The sequence below is a fragment of the Lolium perenne genome, chromosome 1 (assembly GCF_019359855.2).
Source record: "Lolium perenne isolate Kyuss_39 chromosome 1, Kyuss_2.0, whole genome shotgun sequence".
NCBI lineage: Eukaryota > Viridiplantae > Streptophyta > Magnoliopsida > Poales > Poaceae > Lolium > Lolium perenne.
This window is the reverse complement of record NC_067244.2, coordinates 174462482-174485025: the sequence shown is the minus strand read 5'-3', so window position 1 is coordinate 174485025 and position 22544 is coordinate 174462482. Positions and strand designations below refer to the sequence as shown.

At 43.9% G+C, this 22544-nt stretch overlaps 1 protein-coding gene and 1 pseudogene across 7 annotated transcripts; one reads left to right on the top strand and one right to left on the bottom strand.

Moving 5' to 3' along the window:
- Window positions 1-3098: 3098 nt before the first annotated feature.
- LOC127313231 (uncharacterized) lies at window positions 3099-18518 on the bottom strand. 7 transcript variants are annotated; one of them, XM_051343804.2, is made up of 12 exons: window positions 17822-18518; window positions 17528-17713; window positions 16541-16660; window positions 16425-16466; window positions 16232-16327; window positions 16057-16155; window positions 15855-15968; window positions 15719-15757; window positions 15580-15630; window positions 15440-15513; window positions 14933-15189; window positions 14179-14544 (listed from the first exon to the last, which is right to left on the bottom strand). In XM_051343804.2, the coding sequence occupies exons 1-12, from the start codon at window positions 18221-18223 to the stop codon at window positions 14417-14419; spliced, it is 1608 nt and encodes a 535-aa protein (XP_051199764.1). In that variant the 5' UTR covers window positions 18224-18518; the 3' UTR covers window positions 14179-14416. The 7 variants fall into 7 exon arrangements, with proteins under 7 accessions (XP_071676034.1, XP_051199764.1, XP_051199780.1 ...); XM_071819933.1 differs by lacking the exons at window positions 14179-14544; window positions 14933-15189 and adding an exon at window positions 3099-3682; XM_051343820.2 differs by lacking the exon at window positions 14933-15189.
- On the top strand, window positions 4919-6611 carry LOC127313280 (uncharacterized; annotated as a pseudogene).
- Window positions 18519-22544: the final 4026 nt, after the last annotated feature.

Here is a 22544-nt window from a genome sequence, read left to right as displayed (position 1 = left end):
TCATGTCACCATCTTTATGCTTATATATGTGGATGACATTATTGTTGCTAGTTCCTCTCAAGCTGCAACTGATGCACTCTTACGAGACTTGAGTCAAGATTTTGCATTGAAGGATCTTGGTGACCTAAACTTTTTCTTGGGCATTGAAGTTCAGCACGTTCATGATGGTATAGTTCTTAATCAGTCCAAGTATGCTCATGACATTCTAGCCCGTGTTGGCATGTTGAATTGCACAGGTGTGTCAACGCCTTTGTCCTCCTCTGAGAAGATTACTGCACAGCAAGGGGATCCTCTGGGTCCAGATGATAGTATCAAGTATAGAACCTTGGTTGGTGCGCTACAGTACCTTACAATGACACGTCCAGATATATCCTTTGCAGTCAATAAAGTTTGCCAGTATTTGCATGCTCCTACAACTGCTCATTGGACTGCTGCCAAGCGTATTCTTAGGTATGTCAAGCATACAGTGACAGTTGGCCTACAGTTTACGAAGTCTAAGTCCACACTTGTCAGTGCCTTTTCTGATGCAGACTGGGCAGGTTGTGTTGATGACCGTCGGTCCACAGGAGGGTTTGCTGTGTTCTTTGGACCAAATTTGATTTCCTGGAGTGCTAAGAAGCAAGCTACAGTTTCCAGGTCAAGTACAGAAGCTGAGTATAAGTCTGTAGCCAATGCAACAGCTGAAGTAACGTGGGTTCAGTCCTTGCTTGCTGAATTGGGTGTTAGGCAGACACAGACACCGTGTTTGTGGTGTGATAATTTGGGAGCCACATATTTGTCAGCTAATCCTGTGTTTCATGCAAGGGCCAAGCATATTGAGATAGATTTTCACTTCGTTAGAGAACGAGTGTTGAGGAGGCAGCTAGAGGTCCGGTTCATTTCTTCTAAAAATCAGGTTGCTGATGGATTCACCAAACAGTTGCCTTACAGAGCATTTGAAGACTTCAAGCATAATCTCAACATGTCCAAGTTGTGATTAAAGGAGGGTGTTAGAGATAGACCTTAACTCATACGGTGTATAGGATCTGTCTCGTATACGACTTGTAATCCAATCCCCCTGTACTCTCCTTCTATATATACGTGCAATGCCAGCCTCGGAAACTATCCGAGTAGTCCCAAACTACCTGATCTATTTCGTTTAATATGGCGTAGGCCCCGGTCGCAAGGATTAGGTCGTACTAGACTCGTTCTCACGTTTGTTACCGGGTAGCAAAAGAACCCCGCTTTTGCTTCACTGCAGCAAAAAACGGCTCACCCATGAAATAAAAGAAAGAGGTTGAGCTCCCGGAGAGACCACTGGAGACTCGCCGGAGAGTGCATAGCAAAGAAATTGTGATAATGTAGCAAAAATGGATATTGTCGGAGACATCGACGGGGAACTCATCGGAGACCTCGCGACAGGCCGTGGGTTTCGCCAGAGATGGGGTGGGGACGTACGGTGCGGGATAAGATCGGAATGCGGGTTATTTTCATAGTTCTGAAGGGGTAGAAGTGCAAAATGTGCTAGTGAGGCCCACAACACAGTGGCACGCGATGGGCAGATTGCCTCAGTGTACATCAAGGAAAGGAAGTCAAATTTAAACCAGGGCCAAATAAGGAATTATCTCTCATTTAATTGATGGACGCTGCTGGGCGTCCCCCTCAGGGGATTAGAATTCCCAGTCCCCGGGTCCCTAGCCGTCCGATCGAATCGTCTGTAGTTGTCGGATCAGGTAGTACTAGACTTGTTCTCACTTTTACTACTGGGTAGCGAAAAAAAACCCCGATTCGCCAACGAAATAAAAGAAAGAGGCTGGAGACTCGCGGGAGAGCGTGTAGCAAAGAAATTGTACTACTATAGCAAAAATGGATATTGTGGAGACATCGACGGGAAACTCACTGAAGACCTCGCGAGAGGCCCCCGGTACCAAACATATTATGCAATTGTAGCAAAACCGCTAAAATTGTAACAAAAATATTATTCACATGTTGCAAATCCTCGGAGACATCAACGGAAACCTCTGCAGTTGGCAAAAACACCGTCCAAGGTTGCATCAACTCCATCCACCCAAGGCAGCAAAGGCCCGCCGTCTAAGGTAGCAAAGCAAGCCTCCACCAGTATCCTAAGGTAGCAAATCCAGCCTCCATCGGTAGCAACGTCGTAGGCCTAAGGCATCAAACTTCTGGAGACGCGCGGTGCCGGCAGGAGATGGTCGAGGAAGGATGAGCACATGCGGGGCGCTGCCGCGTGTTTCCGGCGTCGGGCCTAGCAAAGCTTCGCGACAAACTCGACCCTCCCTTGACGGCATCGGTGCAGAGAAGTACGACAACCTCCCGGTGGTGAGGTGGGTGAGCTCTGGTCTTCCGCACCTCACGCCGCTCCCTTCACACCAGGTAGAAGTATTGGTCTATACGGTGTGAAATTCCCCAATTTGTCTATACGGGCTCAGTTTGGCCCCTACACCAGGTAGAAGTATTGGTCTATACGGTGTGAAATAGACCTGAGGTAGAAGCAAAAATCCTGGGTGGGTCGTGGCCCAGTTTGGCCCCTACATAGCTCCGCCAGTGCCTTGAGGTGACGGAAGAAGTTGGAGGAGGAGGCAGTGTCTAAACAGGTAGAAGTATTTCTCTTCCCCAATTTGTCTAGACAGGTAGAGTTATTTGAGCCCGTACTCTTCCCCAATTTGTCTATACAGGTAGAAATATTTTATTTCCTTCTCCAAATTCCTGGGTAGCAATTTGTCAATTTGATAGCATTAGTTTGGTTAGGACTGAGACTGTTGGCTGAATTTGTTTTCAGTTCAAAGGAGTGCCTTCTTATTTCTAGATCTAGCAATTTAGACAGAAAAACTAGAGGAGACCGGTGGAAATCGGTGGAGCAGGAGCATAAAAGAGGCACAAGCTCCGCGCTGCCGTCCGCAGCTAAGGGCGGCAGCCACCGCCCAGAGGTCCGGCGGCCGGCAAGCGTCGCTGCGCCTGAATCGAGCTTTTTCTCTAATTTTCCTGCTCATGTATTTTCATTTCTTCCTCTAAATTTTTGGTTAGCAATTTGATAGCACATAGGATTATTCTTGGTTCTTCAATTTTGCAAATAGCAACAGTCACGGGAACAAAAAGAATTGAGTGATGGCTAGAACAAAATTTGATTTATGCGTTTGGAAGGCAGGGATAGTTCCACAACCGAAAATTCTGTTTACACAACAATGGTAAGGCTGATCATAGTAATTCAAATAAAAACTTATTTACACTCCGGTCACAAGCACACATAACAAGGCAGAGGCTGGATCAGGGGCGTGGTGGCTTTACCTTCTGTTAGCTTGGGTACATAAGAAGGTGCGGCGGTGTACAGATGGACGCGGGGGGCTCGGCGGAGGCTATGCGGTGGTCGGTGTGATCACTTCGCTGCGCCAACTGAACACTATAATGTGTTGAGAAGGTATCTTCGATGCACGGGTTTGTGGGGTTTTGCTGGTTTCCATTTGTTCCCAGACTTGCTTTGGACTTGCATTCTTGCTTGGCCCCTGCCTTTCTTTTGACACTATGAAACTGTCCAAAGGATAGCATCTTGGTCTCCTTAACTGACCTAGCTGTTGAGGGATAATATTTGTAATCTTCCTGGTGCTCGCAAATGCAGGGGTCATTAGCATTAACTGATCTCTGTAAGAGTCATTAGCATTAACTTATCTCCGAAAGCCTTTTCAACCTGTAACAGAAACAATGTTGCAGCATTAGCTCAATGCTTCAGGCTAGGGCATATGTCTGACTTTCACAGATAAAATGAACCGTAAAGAAACATTGTTTTGACCATTTAGTTGATAACGCGTACACTGAACAGAGCCATCTGCTTGAGAAGCAGTTGCACACTGCCGCTTGGGAATGAACATGAAGTCCCCACTAGGGGATCACAGTTGCAGACCACCGCCTTAATTTGAGGAATCATTGAAATAATTTGTCACCAAATATATATTAATGTCCACCATTTGTTCCAATTTCCAGCATTAGACGTAATACAACAGTTTTAAGGAGTAAACAATCTATGTGGCAAAGCAGGGGCGGACCTAGAACAAAAACTATCCGGTGTCACTCTACACGTTCACACTATTTTTCTTCTGAATTTAGGGGTGTCACACACTAGAAATAGCTTGAATACTACAAACAAAACAATTTTTACCCGGGGTCTGACCCCTGGTAGCAAAACGTAGGTCCGCCCCTGTGGCAAAGTGTAGCCTCTTGTCTTATTACCACGATCAGAAAATCTCAGTTGATTCCCTTAGATAAAAACCATAGCTCTCAAACAGTAAACAATCAACTAATATTCATGAATGCAATCCACTACCCTAGACACAACAGCCATCCATCACAAGCTAATCTTATTGCCATCCATCACAAGCACCAGTGCTACTGAGATATGCTATAATATTTTTGTGTGTGGATATTTTCCAATGGCAGATTGTACGATAAGCTTGCCTTCTCCGACCATTCTACATATGCACTATGGCACTAAGTGGCATCATGGCATCAAGATCTATATGGCACTCTATACCAGAAGATCAAACTGATGGACATGAGCTCTCTCCAAGCACCAATAGTTGTGAAAACCAACATCGCTTCCTACAGCAGTACCTCATCATCCCACAAGCAAAGATAAGACAGGATCCAAAGAAGTGGAGGCAATCAATAACCGGATCTCATCGGAGTCATCAAGAACCGCTTAGGTCAGTCATCTATCTAGATGTAGCAGAGGTTGAGGCGGACTTACGGGAGAACACGGGCGGCGCAAGGTGCTGAGGCGGCGTCGGGTGCGGATGAGTGGCCTCGGCTAGAATGGGAGAAGGAATAGTCAGGACTGGCCGCCCGGCCAAAACCTGCCCGCCAAACGGCGGGGGCCTACGCGAGGTAATAGATACACCCAAAAACCGTTCCAAACTCTCCTGCCAAACGAGGCCTTTGATTGTGCCCGACCTCCCGCCGCCGCCGCCTCTCCGTCTCGCCCCGCCGCCCCCGGTGCCTCCCGCCGGTTCCACCTGCTATTCCTCGCCTCCACCCCCTCTGTTCCGTTCTCCGCCGCCGCCTCTCTCCTCCTAGGAACCTACTCCGACCCCGGAACCAACTCCAAAGTCCAACCCCGAAACAGACTCGTGCTCCCGTCTACACAAACGCTCTCGCGCGCCCAGCCTGTCTCCTTCCCGTGCGCGATTTGGTTTCGAGGTATGAGCTCTATATCTTCATCCGCCCGCCGGACGCCCACAAGATGAGATCGATTGCGCTCATCTAACAAAAATCCCATCTTTTGTCTCCTGTTTGTAGTAGGATGTCTAAGCGACGATGGCAGGGCGAGGATGGTCAGGCCAACTGCCATGACCACCGCAGCGGCAACAAGCACAAGAGCCTCTATCTCGTTCTAGATGACTGGCACAGGGGCTTCACGATCCACAAGCTTGACGCTGATAGCCCAGACCTAAGCACCCCCCCTGTCGCCCGGCTAGTGGCACCTGTGTATAATCGTGCCATGAGCTTTGCAGCACTGGGAAGCAACATCATAGCTACTAGCAACCAATATGCTGCAACCATGGTCTTCGACACGGAAGATGCTGCTCTGGCAATGGGAAATCCCCTACCTGATTCACTTCACAATACTGTCAACTTCTTTTTCACGGCCAGCGACGTGTTGTTTGCGTTTTCCTACGACTTCATGTTGTAGCCTCACTCCTTTGAAGTCTTCCGCAACCAAGGATGACATGGTCAACTCTTTGTGCCCGAGCACTGACTGGTCCTGGAAAAGCGTTCCGGCACCCTTCACCAAGGATGAAAGGATCCAATCCTATGCCCTTCACCCGGACGGACACACCATATTTGTGTCCGCTTACATCAACCGTGTCCGCGGTGGTGTCACATTCTCCTTTGACACCAAGAACCGTGAATGGAGGCGCCATGGGGATTGGATGTTGCCTTTCAATCTTGAAGGCTACTTTGACGCCGAGCTAGATGCATGGGTTGGGCTACACCGAGATGGCTACATCTGCTCCTGCCAAGTTCCCTTCCTCAACAGTAACAGCAGCAGCACAAGCCCAACTGGAAGATGGCCAAGGAGCACAAGATGTGGAGCCCACCACATCAGTTAGCTAAAGGGCGAGGGGCTACTCTCACCTACATGGGCAACTCCAGGTTTTTCCTTGTTGATTGCGTGGCAGCCGATGGTTTAGAGTTCAGGGATGCTTTTGGTGACTCTGATGGCTGCGTGCTCAACATGACCACGTTTCGTCTCAGGTACGATCGTGAGGGCAATCTGCGAATCAAAGACAGGAACACTACCTCTTGTCCTGTGTCTAAGCAACTCTCGTCGTTCTCCCCGGTGGCGTTCTGGATGTAGCTGCGTCAAGGAAATCAAATTTGCTGTTTTTATTTATTTGGCTGTATGTCATGCATACTAACTATGTTCATCGTTCTATCTGTAAATACAAGGCCACTTTGTACCGTTTTGAGCAACAAAATATATGTTGTATGCCACATAATGTTTGACCCATTTGTATGCTTTCTGTGGCATATAACATTTTCTGAATTACCATGATTTTTTTTGGATGTAGGGGGCGCTTCCCACCCATGAGCATGAACGTATTTTTTCCATCTGACATAACCTTAGTTTAGTCATTTTTTTTTAGAAACACAGTATGAGCACTTCCGGAAGACTGAGCCGGCGGATTGGATCTTGAAATTGACGAAGTCACCACAGGCGCCTCGCTATCGACGGGAACGTTGCCTCCCACTAAAAGAATATTCCGCGCCTTTATGAGACATAGATGTCAAACCTGGGGTTTGAACTCTGATGGGCTATGGGTACAACCACCCTCGTAATCACCCAACCTCAGGTTGGTTCTCTAGTTTAGTCATTCTGAAATAGTACATAGCAAATAGTATATCCTACTCCTTTGAAAAACAGCTCCTGTACTGCTGTATGCAAAAAATATTGATTATTAAACACTAGGCTGAAATTCCTATTTAATTGTATTATTGTATACGCTCCTGTAGTTTATCTGCCTGCTTAACATACTATTGCCTTTTTTTATGTAACTGCAGGCATATGATTTTAGCTGAACGCAAGAAAGGAGAAGACGATGCTGACCTACATGCTGCAAAAAATACTATTCACAGCAAGCATTACAACGTGTCTAGAATTATAGAGGTTGAGTACGAGTTCGGTGATACTCCCAGAAGGAAGAGTGAATGCGTGCATGAGAAGAAGGAAAGTACCCATGGACCGTATCTTAACTAAGAAATAATGCTGGTCGCCAAACTTGGGATCTGCTCTGCTGAAGAAGCTGAAACAAGCTGTTGCTGTCGATGAGTCCCCTGCCTGCGATCTCCCTGGTGTTATTTGAGTAGTTTCGTCTTCAGAAAAGGCTTACTGGGAAGTTTGTAATAAAAAGAGTAGTGGGATAACTTCTTAAGTCGATCTTCTAGAATAGCTAGATTTACTCTTCCCAGTATTTTTCTCTTTTCGAGCCTGTTATTTTTGAGCCTGGATCTGCTTCGGTGGTTTCATTTTAATGGAACCGGAGATACCCTCCCTGTTGATATAAAAAGAAAATCTTAACTCAGAAAAAACGCTGTTTGTATTTTTTGGAGAACCCATCCAGGCGAAAGCATCTGGTTGTGGCTCTAGGGAACATTACTTGTCTCATACTTGCACAGTTTGAGCCTGTTGTTTCTGGTCACTGCGTTGTTCTTCCGTTGCAGGTATTTTGTGCTGTGCTTTTATAAGAAGCGAGCTACAGCTGCTCTGAATTGCAATAATGTTTTACCTGAACTCTTAGTGATACATTGATTTTTACGTCTGCGGCATCATTGAGCAGTTGATAGCAGTGTATGGGAGGCTGAAGATGTTTGTGCAGCAGGGCAAGGATGTGATTTTTATGGAGCTACTGTGCATTTTGTGATTGCACTTGATGCGTGCGTCACGTGCGTGTCTCTTATTACTTACAACATGTAATCTTGTTAGGATCGCTGCATTCTCAGAGCTCAGCCGCTCCCGTGACTCTGCCCTGCTGGTGGGCTGCTCCTGCCATGTGGGCCCATGTTCTGACCTCCCCTGGTCTTGCTCAGATTCATCACGCCCACCTGGCGCCGACCTCTGTGACCTCTTGTCCTGGTCCGCTGCCTCTGTCGTGGCCTCTTACTTACTCCACCAAATCCGCCCAGCTCAAGTGGATCCTTGCTTGCTCATGCAGGCCACAGAAGACAGCCAGGATCGTCACGACTGGTGGAATGCTTTTGTAAGTTTATTTTCCAGGTCTGATTTGTCTAATTGGTGTGTGGATGAAATTTTTTTCTTTGTTCAGTAATAACTTAATCTTGGAATAAAACACTTGTTATAGTATTAAATTAATAAATGAAAAGATTTAGGCATTAGTTTATAAGGAATTCTGTATGAATATGTATTAGAGGAAGGAATAATTCCAATTTTTTTGCTGCATTTGTACAGTTTCTTGGTTCTAGCATATTATGATTTAGTTGTTTCCATTAGCACATTTACAAGCTGACACCTTGAATTTACAAAAAAGATAAGCTGCATCATTTTTTATTCACTCGGTTCTATTGAGTAGTTGCAGCGTCAAGTTCAGCATCCTCTTCTGCATGTACGTACATGTACATCACAAAGGAAGTTCAATGTACTCTTCTGCCTAGATGTAATTGTTGGTTTACATCGTACTACCTTTACAGTACAAAGAAATGACTAATTATTATCTAAGCGGCATGCCTGATTAATAAATATTAAAAGCTAAACATAATCATCATTATCATGTATGTAGTGTGGACTTTCACAGATATATGTTGCAACAACATATGTAGGGAAGATCTGGCATAGTCTGTTTAATGGAGAAGTTCTTAACCAAAATAACAAATTGATCCGTCAGCTTACCCAGTTAAGCCATCAAGATGTTGAAGTTCCATCCGGTCATGCCCATTGGTTTCTTCGCGCTCAAAGTGCTATTCTCCAGATTTCTGAATTCGAGGATAGCTCACTAGCTGTGGCCTTGTATTGAAATCACCACTTGACTGAAGACACTTGAAAATTCCTGGAGTTCTCAACCGATAGGATTTATTGTAATTAGATGATAGCTCAGTATGTGCCCATTCGTACCAAATAACTGACACTAAGAACTTCAGTTTTATCCTAATTCTTAGAGTTGTCAACCGATAGGATTTAATGAGTTACAACTTTCTGAACCTCGCTTGTTGCACATGGTCGTGGAGCCAAACTTTAAAACAACGGGTGCAGATGCCACCACAGCGCGTACCTTGGCAGCATGTTGGTTCATTGATTTGGCTGGCAAGAGCACAACGCTAGCAATTTGCCTGTTACTAGTTTGTGCACTGTCATCCATGTAGCTATATACTATTGCTGAATATTTGTGGGAGCCGAGAAGAAAAGCAGAGCGAACTGTTCCTTTTGAGTGCCCCAACACTACATCTAAGGCGAAGACACCGGCACCTAAGGCGAGGATGTTGGGGGAGGAGGAGGTACAAGGAGGGACCGCTCGTGCCGATGGGGAAGCAACTCGGTGTCGCTCCAGTGCGAGAGGAACATTGCCGGCGCGGTGGAAACCAGTGAAGGCGGGGAGCCAGCAACACACCATGGAGTGACGACAGGAGCTGGTGGCGCTCGGGATTTCGAGCGGAGGAGGCCCTACAAGGAGTAATACTTAGTATCGTGGAATCTATCAATTATTTATCTTTTATATATTGGCCAAGCTCAATACTTCAGTAGAGATCGTTAATTTTATAACCCACCATAAAGAAGATGACACAAGAAGGAAAGGAATGTGCCATGTACTGAAATCACCACTTGACTGAAGACACTTGAATATCAAAGAACAGATTTGACATGAGTGATGCTCGCACCTACTTCATATTGGTCTTTGCTGCTCATAGAAAATTTGTTGCACTATCAGGGTCAACAATATTGTTGCATAATTCCTTTTGTTTTCACTATCTCATGTGTTAAAATTATACGCTTTTTAAGTAGAGACACAAGCAAGAGGGGTACCTTATTTCTAAGACATAAGATTTCAAAAGAAAAAAAAACTTACCATGCGTGAGGAATAAACCATTTTCTGCACGTGGTGTACCTAATTTCATTATTGCATCTTTATCTAAAATGAAAATGTGTTGCATCATGTAACAAATTAAATTTGCAACTCTTCAATAAATCAATACACAGTCTCAGTTTCTTTAGTAATTTATCCTTTAATGTAATGAAAAATCTATTCATATATGTTATCAACGTTTTCAGCTTTGTCCTTACGAGGGACATATGAAATATTTCTGTGAAAAGATAGGTATGTGCATCTGAAGACCCGTGCTTTGAATAATATTTCATAAGGCCTACAACCCGTGGTTTGAATAATATATGCTTGCAGATCTAAGTTAATGCTTCAATTTATTCTACAGTATTGACTTTGAAATCAGGCTTGTGCATTTTAGGTCAGCCTGTCATTTTTCACAAGCCAGACGATATTTTGTTTGCCTGTGCTAAAACATAGATTACCAAAACATGTGATATTTCTTCTTCTTTGCAGTTAACCTAGGAGAGGAATTCCTGCCAGCCATGTTCAGCTTTTTATAAGCAAGATGAAGATACACATTGGTCTTTTACACAGTAGTACAGTACAACTTATGACTAGGAAATCATATGCGAGTCCGCTGCTCATACTTATGCAATGGTCAAAATTTGGTCATATCATACTAATTAGCAAGGCTAACTTTCTTAATATTGAATGGTATTAGTGAGATCAGAAATAGTATAACTTGCAAAATAGTATAACTTGAATGACATGTGTAGTTTCCTTGTGCGGAATTATCACATTCTTCGGGATTACATGACTCTTTTAGGTCCCATGCTCAAACAAGCTAGGCTACCTTTGGGAGTTGATGATATCCTCTCCACAGCTAATCAGTTCAGGAATTGATGATACAGGACAGAAGAAAGACAAAACGTAGCCAAATCAGAGAGCAGCAGCACAAACCCGACGGGATTGCTGCTGCTTTGGTCGGAAAAAACAGGGCAAAACTTAACGGAGAGAGAGGGTAGTAGGAAGCATGAACCAACAGCAGCCAAGAAACCCCGCGGCCGCGCAAAACCTCAAATCAATCTGGCGATGTCGTAGCGGCCAAACCCACACCGAGGAGGAGCAAGAAGTCAGGACCTCCAGGAGGAGTAATACAGGGATCAAGTGCCACAACACAATCTCTAAAGGTAACGAGCAGTAGTTTGATTCCCACTCTTTTGTCAAACTTGCAGTATCTTCTTCCGCATTGCCTATCTCCAGTGTTCTCAATTCTGTCATATTCTTCTGTGTGTGATATTCACAGATTACATAAGGCCGGTCTTAATGGTTCTCCACAGTATTCTCAGTTTTACAAGGTCACATCAGTGTGTGTTATCAGGATTACTTCAAGTTCGGCAGGTAACCCAACTCAGACAGAGCTCTTTGGAGATCAGAAAGAAGGGTGGGGAACTGTGTCAACAGCACTGGCAGCAGGAGCTCAATATATGACAGTGCGGGGTGGGTAAAACAATCTCTGACCACCTCCAAAATACCGAAAACATCGTCATCTCTGACTTTTGCTTTGCATGTTACCTGTCCAAGAACTCCAGGGTTACTGACCTGGCTCCGCAAGGTTTTGAGTTCAACAAGATTGGGCGGTATGTAACCGAGTGCATCGCGCAGCAACTTCCATCTCAAGTTCTTCTCGTCCCAGAACTTGTACTTCAGCAGGTGTTCCGACTCCACTATCTGGGTATACTTTCCAAAGTCTTCCTTTCTCAACTTCAACAAGATTGGAGTCCTGCTATACACACGATAAAATTTGTCCGATTCTCGTACGATCCTATGTGGCAATGAATCTTCTCGCGCGAGGCAACTGGTGGCAAACTCGGTTTGGGTTTGGGCTGGGCTGAGACTTTGGTTGGCCCCACCGCTAAATATTATTTTCTCTTTTTACTTTTCCTTATCCTTTTTCTTTGCTTGAGCAGGAGGTACCGCCATCCATTGCTACATCTGGTTGAGCAGTTGATTTTTGCTTCGAGATTTCACCAAGCTAGCGAGATAGCAACCTCCTTAATTGAAATACCGAATTCGAAGATAGATATGTAGCACCGATGTTATCACATCAAAAGACGGATGGCTGGTCTTGGGAAATATTCATCTGGGTGGTTACCAGTCCAATCCGCATCACTGGAAGCAGAGAGCATGCCAAAGGGTGCCGGCCGAAGGTGAAGACTATAGGTGACAGTGGAACGAATATAGCGCAGCATGCGCTCAACATCAGATCAATGAGTATCCCTTGGTGCATGCAGATACTGACAGACACGGTTAACTGCATAGGAAACATCAGGTCGAGGGCGCGAACGTGGGTGGCGCCGGGCGGCGCCTGGCAGGAAGTGATGTCGGGCCGCGAGAAGGAAGGAGTGATGTCGGCGCCCCTAGGCCATCCCCGCTACAAAGGGGACGTTGCCGGGGCGGCGGACGAAGCGAAAATCGTCATCATGCAAAGTGGGACAACATCGTCAGCGATGTGGGCTACTCGTGGACGCGCCGCTCTCCTCGTCCCGAAGTCAGAGGTGAAGGAGGAAGAGAATGAGGTGACAACGCTCCTCCATCAACAGTGCCTCGTCGCAAGCAGCGACGATCCCGAAGACATACCAGGGTAGAACGCCGCCTTCATGTCGTCGCTGAACGACCACAAGGCTTGGGAGGGAAACATCAAAGACGTGATCGCCATGTCGATCTGCGGGGGCGGCAGGCCACTCGTGCGACCTGACGTGCGAGACAGCGAAGCTGATCCCAGCGGTGCGGTGAAAGATGGACTCACCGACTGGCACTAGAACTTCTTCGAGTGCTACGACTGCTCCGGCCGCCGCAAACGCTATTAGTTTATTTAATGTTTAAGTTGGTCGAATTTCATTCAAAACATTGTAATATATATAAAAAATTGAATGAATTTGAATGTTTTCGGTAAAATTAAATTTCTTAAAGTTTTGTTTAGGTGACGCGACTTGAAACAGCGGCGCTCCAAAAACGGCAACACGCAGCGATGTCGCCCAAGCGCTCGATCTAACGCTATTTTCGGACAGGTTTTGGGGGAGGCCGCTGGAAATGCTAATTAGCAATTTAAAGTGGTGATTTTATGTTATATATATTTTTTGTAGATTGGAGGAACTGGGCACTAGGTCATGGTTTGGCCTGGGCTCGGACTTGGGCACATAGCACTGGGCTGGGGATTAATTAGTGTGATTGGCCTAAAGGAAAGTTAGCACTATGGAGAGCATCGTACATAGTTCGTACGTCAATCGTCGTGTGTGGAGCAATTCCGATTGAGTACATTGATATAAAGCTACCTACCTTCCACGTTTCGCTCGATCTCGCTCCAGCGTACAGTCGGAGCATGCCTAGTTGCCTACGCTCGGACGTACACCATCTAGTCTGGCTGCTAGCTTCTTCTTTTTTCGAACCTTTTTCTTTCTCTCTTGCCCACGCTCGTACGTACATCAGCTGGTCTGGCTGCTAGCTCGATCGATTGAACCTTTTTTTTCTCTCTTGGAACGAAATGAACGTGCTTGCTTTCTTGCACAAATGACGTGTATGTAAATATACCTCCCTAGCAAGATCTTCACAGATCAGCAAAGCTTCAAAATTCTTTTTTCATAAGAGAAAGAATCAAGAAATGGTTGAGCTAATTAATCAACCAATCGGTTCATTAGCAAGTGCTTGAAATTCTAGCACGACTTTTTTTTATATTCAGATTATATAGATCAAATAAGGGTCCAGTTAACTAACTCTCAGCAACTTCTTCTCCACCACCGCCCCAGCCATCCCTCTAAGCCCCGCCTCTTTCTTCTCCAGCATCGGCACCCCACACCCGCACCCTAAACCTTTAGGTTCATCCTCGCTGTCGCCGGCTCCAGCTCAACGGACGTTCCCTCGCCCTCTCCTTCCTCCCACTCTGTGTGTCCAGGGTAAAAGATGATGCACGGATCTTGGCACGATTGGGAGATTCTATTGAGCTCTAAGCTAACTCTCACTTTATTGAGAATTAGCAAACCCGATCAAATAATGCATATTTTCAATACTCCCCTCCATCTAAAAATAGGTCCTATTTTTAGACGGAGGGAATATATAGAATCCAACTCCCATCACAAGTATAATGCATGTGCAACTTAAATATACGTACAATTCAACTCTGTATCACTAAAACAAGTCTGATAGCTGAAAAACTTTCACTAAAACAAGTGGTATAGAAACCTTACGAAAAAATTGATGCTAAAAATTTGCTGCTAAACTCAGCTTACCAAACATACAAGTCACTGAACTTGATACAATTTGATGCTAAAAATTTGCTGAACAGTAAATTATTCAGTCCTTTTTTCTGCTCAGTTCTAACAACTAAAATACCAACGACCTCTCTCTTCTACTTTGTTCTTCAACATATGACCAGCTTGAACAAAATTCTTGCTGCACCGATCATGGATATTATTTTCTTCTCCTAGGCTCAACAACATGTAGCCTACAGCAAAAATTACAAATTGGCAATCCAGAAACCTGAATAGAGACAAATAACAGCAACCTATGTTCCAAACTGGCAACCATCAGGATATTAGGTACCTGCAGCTTTCATAAGTTCCAGAACATAAATGACAAAATATGCCAGGCAGTAGAAACCTATCACAAATGACAAAATATGCCAGGCAGCTTTCATCAATTCTTTTCCATACCCATCGAATTGCCCCGGATTAGCAAACAATTCTACTCAAAACAAATCTGAACCAAGTCATTTGCAGTACATCTAGAACCACTCATGAATCTACTACTGGCGGCTTGCTCACAAGAACCGATTTTAGTCGTGCATGGTGGAGGGGAGGGGAACAAGAGAGCGAAGAGGAGAGTTTCCTCACCGTCGAGCACGGACTTGCTCCCGTCGCTGCGCGGGCCTGCTGGAGCGGCCACAGTCGAGGTGGAGGACACGGGAAAGGTAGCTCCTCCATATCCATCAGCTGCTGCGGACGAGGACCTAGGGCAGGTAGCTCCTCCATATACATCTGCGGACGCGGAGGAGGAGGCGGGGGGCGGCGCGGAAGAGAGGTGGATGGTGCGCGGAGGAGGAGGGTCGTGCGCTGAGGAGGCGAGCGGCGGCGCGGAGGAGGCGAGTGGTCTGCGCGTGAGGATAAGACTCAGCCGCTGGAACTCGTGGGTTTTGTGGTTTTGTCCACCAACGCCAGATAAATTTCGTGGTAAGCCGCTTGGGCCATTTGGGCCGAATTTCGCGGGCGGCATATGCGGGATCGCGAAGCGCCGCTGCCACTTACATCCTGACTGCTGTATTTGGCTATCCAATTAACACCATGGAATTTTACCACTTCTCTTTTGGCTGAAGGTTTTTGTTGCAGTAATTGGAGTTTTACCTCGGGATCAACTTCATCAGCTTTGCAATCTCCAGCTTCTTTTGAGCGTACATCGCCATATTCTTTGGCTTAAGCTGAAAACAAGGTACAGTTACAGTTACTATTATCATATATTCATGCAGAGCTAGAGGATGCATTACCTTCTTGATAACTATTTTTCTGAACAAATCCAAAACTTCACCCTCTTTTGTCTAAAATATCACACAAAAGTGACAGTAATGTTAGTAACACCATATCAGTTATATATACATCAGGTTTTATGTACAATGTCATGCTTACATTCTCTGTAATGCCACCCTCACTTGCAAGGAATTTAAACTGAAAAAAAAATAGAAATGGCAATATATTGCATTATGAACTCATTAGATGTGTCTATAAACTTGTGGAACAACTCAAAGTTAAGAGAGCAACTTGCCTTCTGTTCAAAGAAAGAAATGGACGTTGCGTTACTTTCAGCATCCATTCTCTCACATTCAAAACCAAATTTGTCCATTTCATATGCTTCCTTCACGGCATCTCTCAAACTTCCCTGTAATGTTAGTGTGATAGTAAGAAATGTGTTCAACTACAAATGAAGGGCACTAATAGTTGAGTACGCGAAAGGTTTGATGTAGTACATGGCTAACCTTCTTTAAAGCATTAAGCTTCCAAACCTCAAAATAGAAAAGAGACCAGTCCTCGACGACCTTATCCTCACGCAGCTCGGATATGTACTCCTGAACCAAATGGATAAAATTGACAACAACCCCAGTGATGAACAGAAACAAAATTAAAAGCACAAGAATATCTTACATAGAATGCCATGCGAACTAAACTAGCACTCAGATTGGCAAAGCGTGATGCAATCCTCAATGCTTGCCTCCCTGCTCTAGTACCCACCTCTTCCCACTGAAGTGCAAAGAAGTTAATCATCATGGTACTGCACCATCCATGCGTATATAACTAATATACCTATATTTCATGATTTTCTGTGGGACATACATACCTTCTCAGAATTTTCATCCAGATCCACATGCTCTTTAATCCACTGTTACAAGATAGAAGCCTATCAGCATAAAGTAAATCTAGCCAAAAGAAATGTTTTAAATTCCATGTGGGTACCTTGATTTTGCTCGATAGTTCTCCATAAAACTTGACATAAGCATCATCAACTTCATATGTATGATAATATGCGTGGTAGTCCTCCCAATAGATGTATAGACTGTCAGAACAATCACGAGACTAGCAAAGAGAGAAGAATTAGATGGATGGAGTACAGAAATGATGGACACTCTTTAGAAGTTAAGCCACACATTCAAGTTTCAAGTAAAATATGTACTTGGTTGATAACCAAACACTACATGAACTGTTCTGTGCTTTGTTAAGGTTTGCAATCAGAGAATAGGGAAGCACTATCTATTCACTGAGCTACCAGCTTAGTTAAGGTTTTGCATGAACAATAAGGGTTGCATTACATGTCTTGAATTTACCCCAAAATGCTTTCTGTTGAAAGCTACGCAAAGAATAGTAAATTGAACAAATAAGACATAAACACATACTCTTACTGTTTGAAAGCACACACGTGCATGAAGTATTCAGTTTTCTTTCTGGTGCGAATTAACATGCTAGAAATGCTACCATGTAATTAAGCGGCCTTTAAGTTGTCAACCCATAGTGCGAGAACGACAGGACCTAACTAGTTTCAACAGCCATAAAACTACCAGCATAGATTCTGTTGCCCCACAGCTGACAATAGATTTGAAAAGAGCAATGTTGGGGGTAAGCAAATCAGACAACATAGCCTGGACCGCTCCCTAAAATCACAGAAATCTTGACAGTTTCATCTTTTCATGAACTAGAACTCAGCATCACATTGGCTGTGTTTGTTAAAAGCACAATAATTTACTGTCATAAACATACTTGGTGTGATGATTCTAATAACAACATTTTGAGTACAAATATAGTGCATCAGAACAATACAGAGCATGGTCGAATCGAGCTATTCACAGCAGGGAATATGGAACGAAGACTACAAGTCACCACCTACAATATATGCATTGAGATAACCAAACTAGTCAACTGAATGAATCACATAGACAGAACACTTACACCATTAAAAACGAGAAGCCGTTGGTAGTCATTCAATTCGGCAACCCAGGTATCGACAGGATGGAAGCACCCCTCAAAACTTGGATGGGTATCGAAATGTAAAAAGTACCGGTTTTCCTGAAGTTCCTCCACAGAGTAATCTTCTGGATCCTTAAGCTTACGTGCCAACTCTGGCTCCGCAACATTCTATACATAGATAAAAAAAATCACTTAAAACAAAGCGAACCAGATAAAGGACTACAGAAATCACATACATGCAGATATTAGAAAGGACATTTAATGTAGCATAGATACCTTGTAATAAGCGATCCGATAACGTGCAAGACGCAAATTTAAATCTTCCTCTTCCTCAGTTGTCATACTAGAGCGTTTGTAGATAGGAGGAATGTCAGGGGCTAGACATTTGGTGTAGTTGGCGGCATCCTCCGGGCTGATTTCTACATCCGGCCCCCAAATCTCTTGTTCGTTTTCTTGTTGCTCCGGGTCTGAAGTGTCCAGCGGCAGATGGTTATCTTTGATGATGCCCTCCATGTCTGTCGCAGGAGAAATCGGGTCTTGATTATCCTGGGCGGCAGGAGCATTGGATGATGATGGGGGGGAGCACTTGCGGCGCCTCTTCTCCACCGGCCATGCCCTGTTTATTCCATCTCCATCATCGCCCAGTGGACCATACTGGACGGGCTGCTCCTGCAGCATCTCAGTCGAACGCTATGTTTCCCAAGCTTATCCGGCGGAATCAGTCGGCAGTGAGCTGGAGGCCAAGGTTGCCCTGCTCGGATGCGATCTGGACAGCGGCGAGACCGGGGCCGAGGCCAAACTGGGCGTCGGAGAGACGGGGTGGACTGGTCCGGCAGCGTCGATCTGCTGGAAAGATGTATGGGGGCGTAGATGTGAGGAAGCGGCGGCGGCGGCGCGGGGAAACCCTAGCTTCGCACGGGAGAGAGAGAGACGAGATAGGGAAATCCGGCCAGTCCTATACACCGACCAGGTCGGCGCCGATGCGGGTTGCCGCACACCCCTGGTCGGGTATTGGGCCTGGCCCATTTAGCGTTTTCTTCGATTTCGCCTTCGTTTTCTCTCTTTTTTCTTTTTTTCGTTTTTCTGTTTTCTGTTTTATTTTCTTTTTCTTTCTGTTTATTTTTTCTTTTGTTCAAATTAAAAAAGTCTATATTCGAAAAATGTTTAAATTTGAGAATTATTAAAATGGTTCAATATGAAAACTGTTCAAATTCAAAAATTGTTCAAATATGAAAATCATTCATATTCGAAATTTGTTCAAATATGAAATTTGTTCAAATTCGAAAATTGTTCTAATATGAAAATCGTTCAGAGTTGAAAATTGTTCAAATATAAAATTTATTCAAATTCAGAAATGTACAAAAAGAAACGAAAAAGAAAAAAGGGCTTACCTAATGTTGAGCTGCGGCCCGTTTAGGGAAAACGATTCGGCAAACTTAATGGGCCAAGCCCACAAACTACCGGAAGAAGGTGGAGGGGGTGTGCGGCAACTGTTTCCGCGCCGATCAGGTCGGTGGACAGCATCACCCTATACACCGACCAGGCACCGCACACCCTGGTCGGGTATTGGGCCTGGCCCATTTTAACCTTTTGTTTCTTTTTTTTCGTTTTCTGTTTCGTTTTCTGTTTTTTCTTTTTTCTTTTTTCGGTTTTCTTTTTTGTTTCCTTTTATTTTCGGTTTATTTTTGTTTCTGTTCAAAACCGAAAAGTTCAAATTTGAAAATAGTTTAAATTCGAAAAACGTTCAAATTTGAAAAGTGTTTAAGACGAAAAATGTTCAAAGCTAAAAATTATTCGTATCCGAAAAATGTTCATAATCGAAAAATATTCAAATTGAAAATATGTTCATTTTTGAAAAATGTTCAAATTTTGGGAAAAAACGAATTTTTCAAAAAAATGTTCATTCTAAAAAATGTTCAAATTTTGAAAAATGTTCAATCTAAAAAATATTCGAATTTTGAAAAAAAGATATTCTAAAAAATTATTTTTTGGAAAAAAATATATTAAAAGACAAAAAATTAAACTTCGAGATTTAAAAACGGATTCAAAAAATTCTTCTTTTTAAAAAAGGAAAATATGTAAACAGAAAAGAAAAAATAAATAGAATAAGGAAAATAGAAATGACCTTACCTGATGGGCCGGCCCACTAGACAACCGCCGGGTCGGGGGTGTGCGGCACCGCGTCCGCACCGACCCGGTCGGTGTATAGGAGGCCCCGACGAGATAAGTGTGGAGGGCAACAGTGTGGTTCTGTTTTGCGGTCCAAGTCAGGTAGGCACCTAAGTGTGGTCATGTTGGAGATATGCCCAAGAGGCAATAATAAAATGGTTATTATATATCTTTGTGTTTATGATAAATGTTTATATATCATGCTATAATTGTATCAACCGAAACATTGATACATGTGTGTTATGTAAACAACAAGGAGTCCCTAGTAAGACTCTTGTATAACTAGCTTGTTGATTAATAGATAATCATTGTTTCATGATCATGAACATTGAATGTTATTAATAACAAGGTTATATCATTGATGAATGATGTAATGGACACACCCATTTAAGCGTAGCATAAGATCGCGTCATTAAGTTCATTGATACGTCTCCAACGTATCGATAATTTCTTATGTTCCATGCTTGTTTTATGATGATACACACATGTTTTATACATACTTTATGTCATATTTATGCATTTTCCGGCACTAACCTATTAACAAGATGCCGAAGAGCCAGTTGTTGTTTTTCTGCTGTTTTTGGTTTCAGAAATCCTAGTAAGGAAATATTCTCGTAATTGGACGAAATCAACGCCCAGGGGCCTATTTTTCCACGAAGCTTCTAGAAGACCGAAAGGGAAACGAAGTGGGGCGACGAGGCGCCGCCACACTAGGGCGGCGCGGCCCAAGGGGGGCCCACGCGGCCCTAGCGTGTAGCCCCCTTGTCAGCCCTCCGACTCCGCCCTTTCGCCTACTTAAAGTCTTCGTCGCGAATACCCCAGTACCGAGAGCCACGATACGGAAAACCTTCCAGAGACGCCACCGCCACCAATCCCATCTCGGGGGATTCAGGAGATCGCCTCAGGCACCCTGCCGGAGAGGGGAATCATCTCCCGGAGGACTCTTCACCGCCATGGTCGCCTCCGGAGTGATGTGTGCGTAGTTCACCCTTGGACTATGGGTCCATAGCAGTAGCTAGATGGTTGTCTTCTCCTAATTGTGCTATCATTGTCGATCTTGTGAGCTGCCTAACATGATCAAGATCATCTATTTGTAATGCTACATGTTGCGTTTGTTGGGATTCGATGAATATTGAATGCTATGTTATGTTGATTATCAATCTATCATCTATGTGTTGTTTATGATCTTGCATGCTCTCCGTTATTAGTAGAGGCTCTGGACAAGTCGTTACTTGTAACTCCAAGAGGGAGTATTTATGCTCGATAGTGGGTTCATGCCTCCATTAAATCTGGGACAGTGACATAAAGTTATAAGGTTGTGGATGTGTTGTTGCCACTAGGGATAAAATAACAGGTGGTAACAAAAGACTACTATCATTATAATCATCATAAATAGGAGGCAAAGTATCATCAAAGTAAATTTCCTCCTCAATTCTTGGGGGACTAAAAAGATCATGCTCATCAAAACCAGCTTCCCCAAGCTTAGAATTTTCCATAGCATTAGCAACAATAGTGTTCAAAGCATTCATATTAATAACATTTCCATTAGCATGCATATAAAGTTCCATGGGTTTTTTAATTCTCTCTTCAAACACATCATGTCCTAATTCAAGATAAAGTTCATAAAGATCTCTCATATTTTTGTTGTTTTCCATTATGCCTAACTAGTGTAAACAAGAAACAAAAAGTTGCACTTGCAGGATCTAAAGGAAATAGCTTCGAGTACTTACAACGGCGGAAATAGCTTAGTAGCCGAGATCCGGAGTGTGAGTACCTTTTACCTTTCCTCCCCGGCAACGGCGCCAGAAAATAGCTTGATGTCTACGCCCCCTCCTTTTCCTGTAGACAGTGTTGGGCCTCCAAGAGCAGAGGTTTGTAGAACAGCAGCAAGTTTCCCTTAAGTGGATCACCCAAGGTTTATCGAACTTAGGGAGGAAGAGGTCAAAGATATCCCTCTCATGCAACCCTGCAACCACAAAGAAAGAAGTCTCTTGTGTCCCCAACACACCTAATAGGTGCACTAGTTTGGCGAAGAGATAGTGAAATACAGGTGGTATGAATATATATGAGCAGTGGCAACGGCACCAGAAAAGTGCTTTGCCCAGACAAGAACAAGCAGTAGTAACGCAGCAGTAGTAACGCAGTAAAACAGTAAACAAGCAGCGATAGCAGTATTTAGTAACAAGGCCTAGGGATTAGACTTTCACTAGTGGACACTCTCAACTTTGATCACATAACAGAATAGATAAATGCATACTCTACACTCTTGTTGGATGATGAATACATTGCGTAGGATTACACGAACCCTCAATGCCGGAGTTAACAAGCTCCACAATTCAATGTTCATATTTAAATAACCTTAGAGTGCATGAAAGATCAATTCGACTAAACCAAGTACTAACATAGTATGCACACTGTCACCTTCACACTATGTACGAGGAATAGATCACATCAATACCATCATAGCAATAGTTAACTTCATAATCTACAAGAGATCATAATCATAGCATACGCCAAGTACTAACACGGATGCACACACTGTCACCATTACACCGTGCAGGAGGAATAAAACTACTTTAATAACATCACTAGAGTAGCACATAGATAAATTGTGATACAAAACACATTGCAATCATAAAGAGATATAAATAAGCACTTCACTATGCCATTCATAACAGTGAATAAGTATTCTGTGAAATATAGCCTAAGAGACCCACACGGTGCACACACTGTCACCTTTACACACGTGGGACAAGGAGTATCCGGAGATCACATAAGTAAAATTCACTTGACTAGCATAACGACATCTAGAAATACAAGCATCATCATA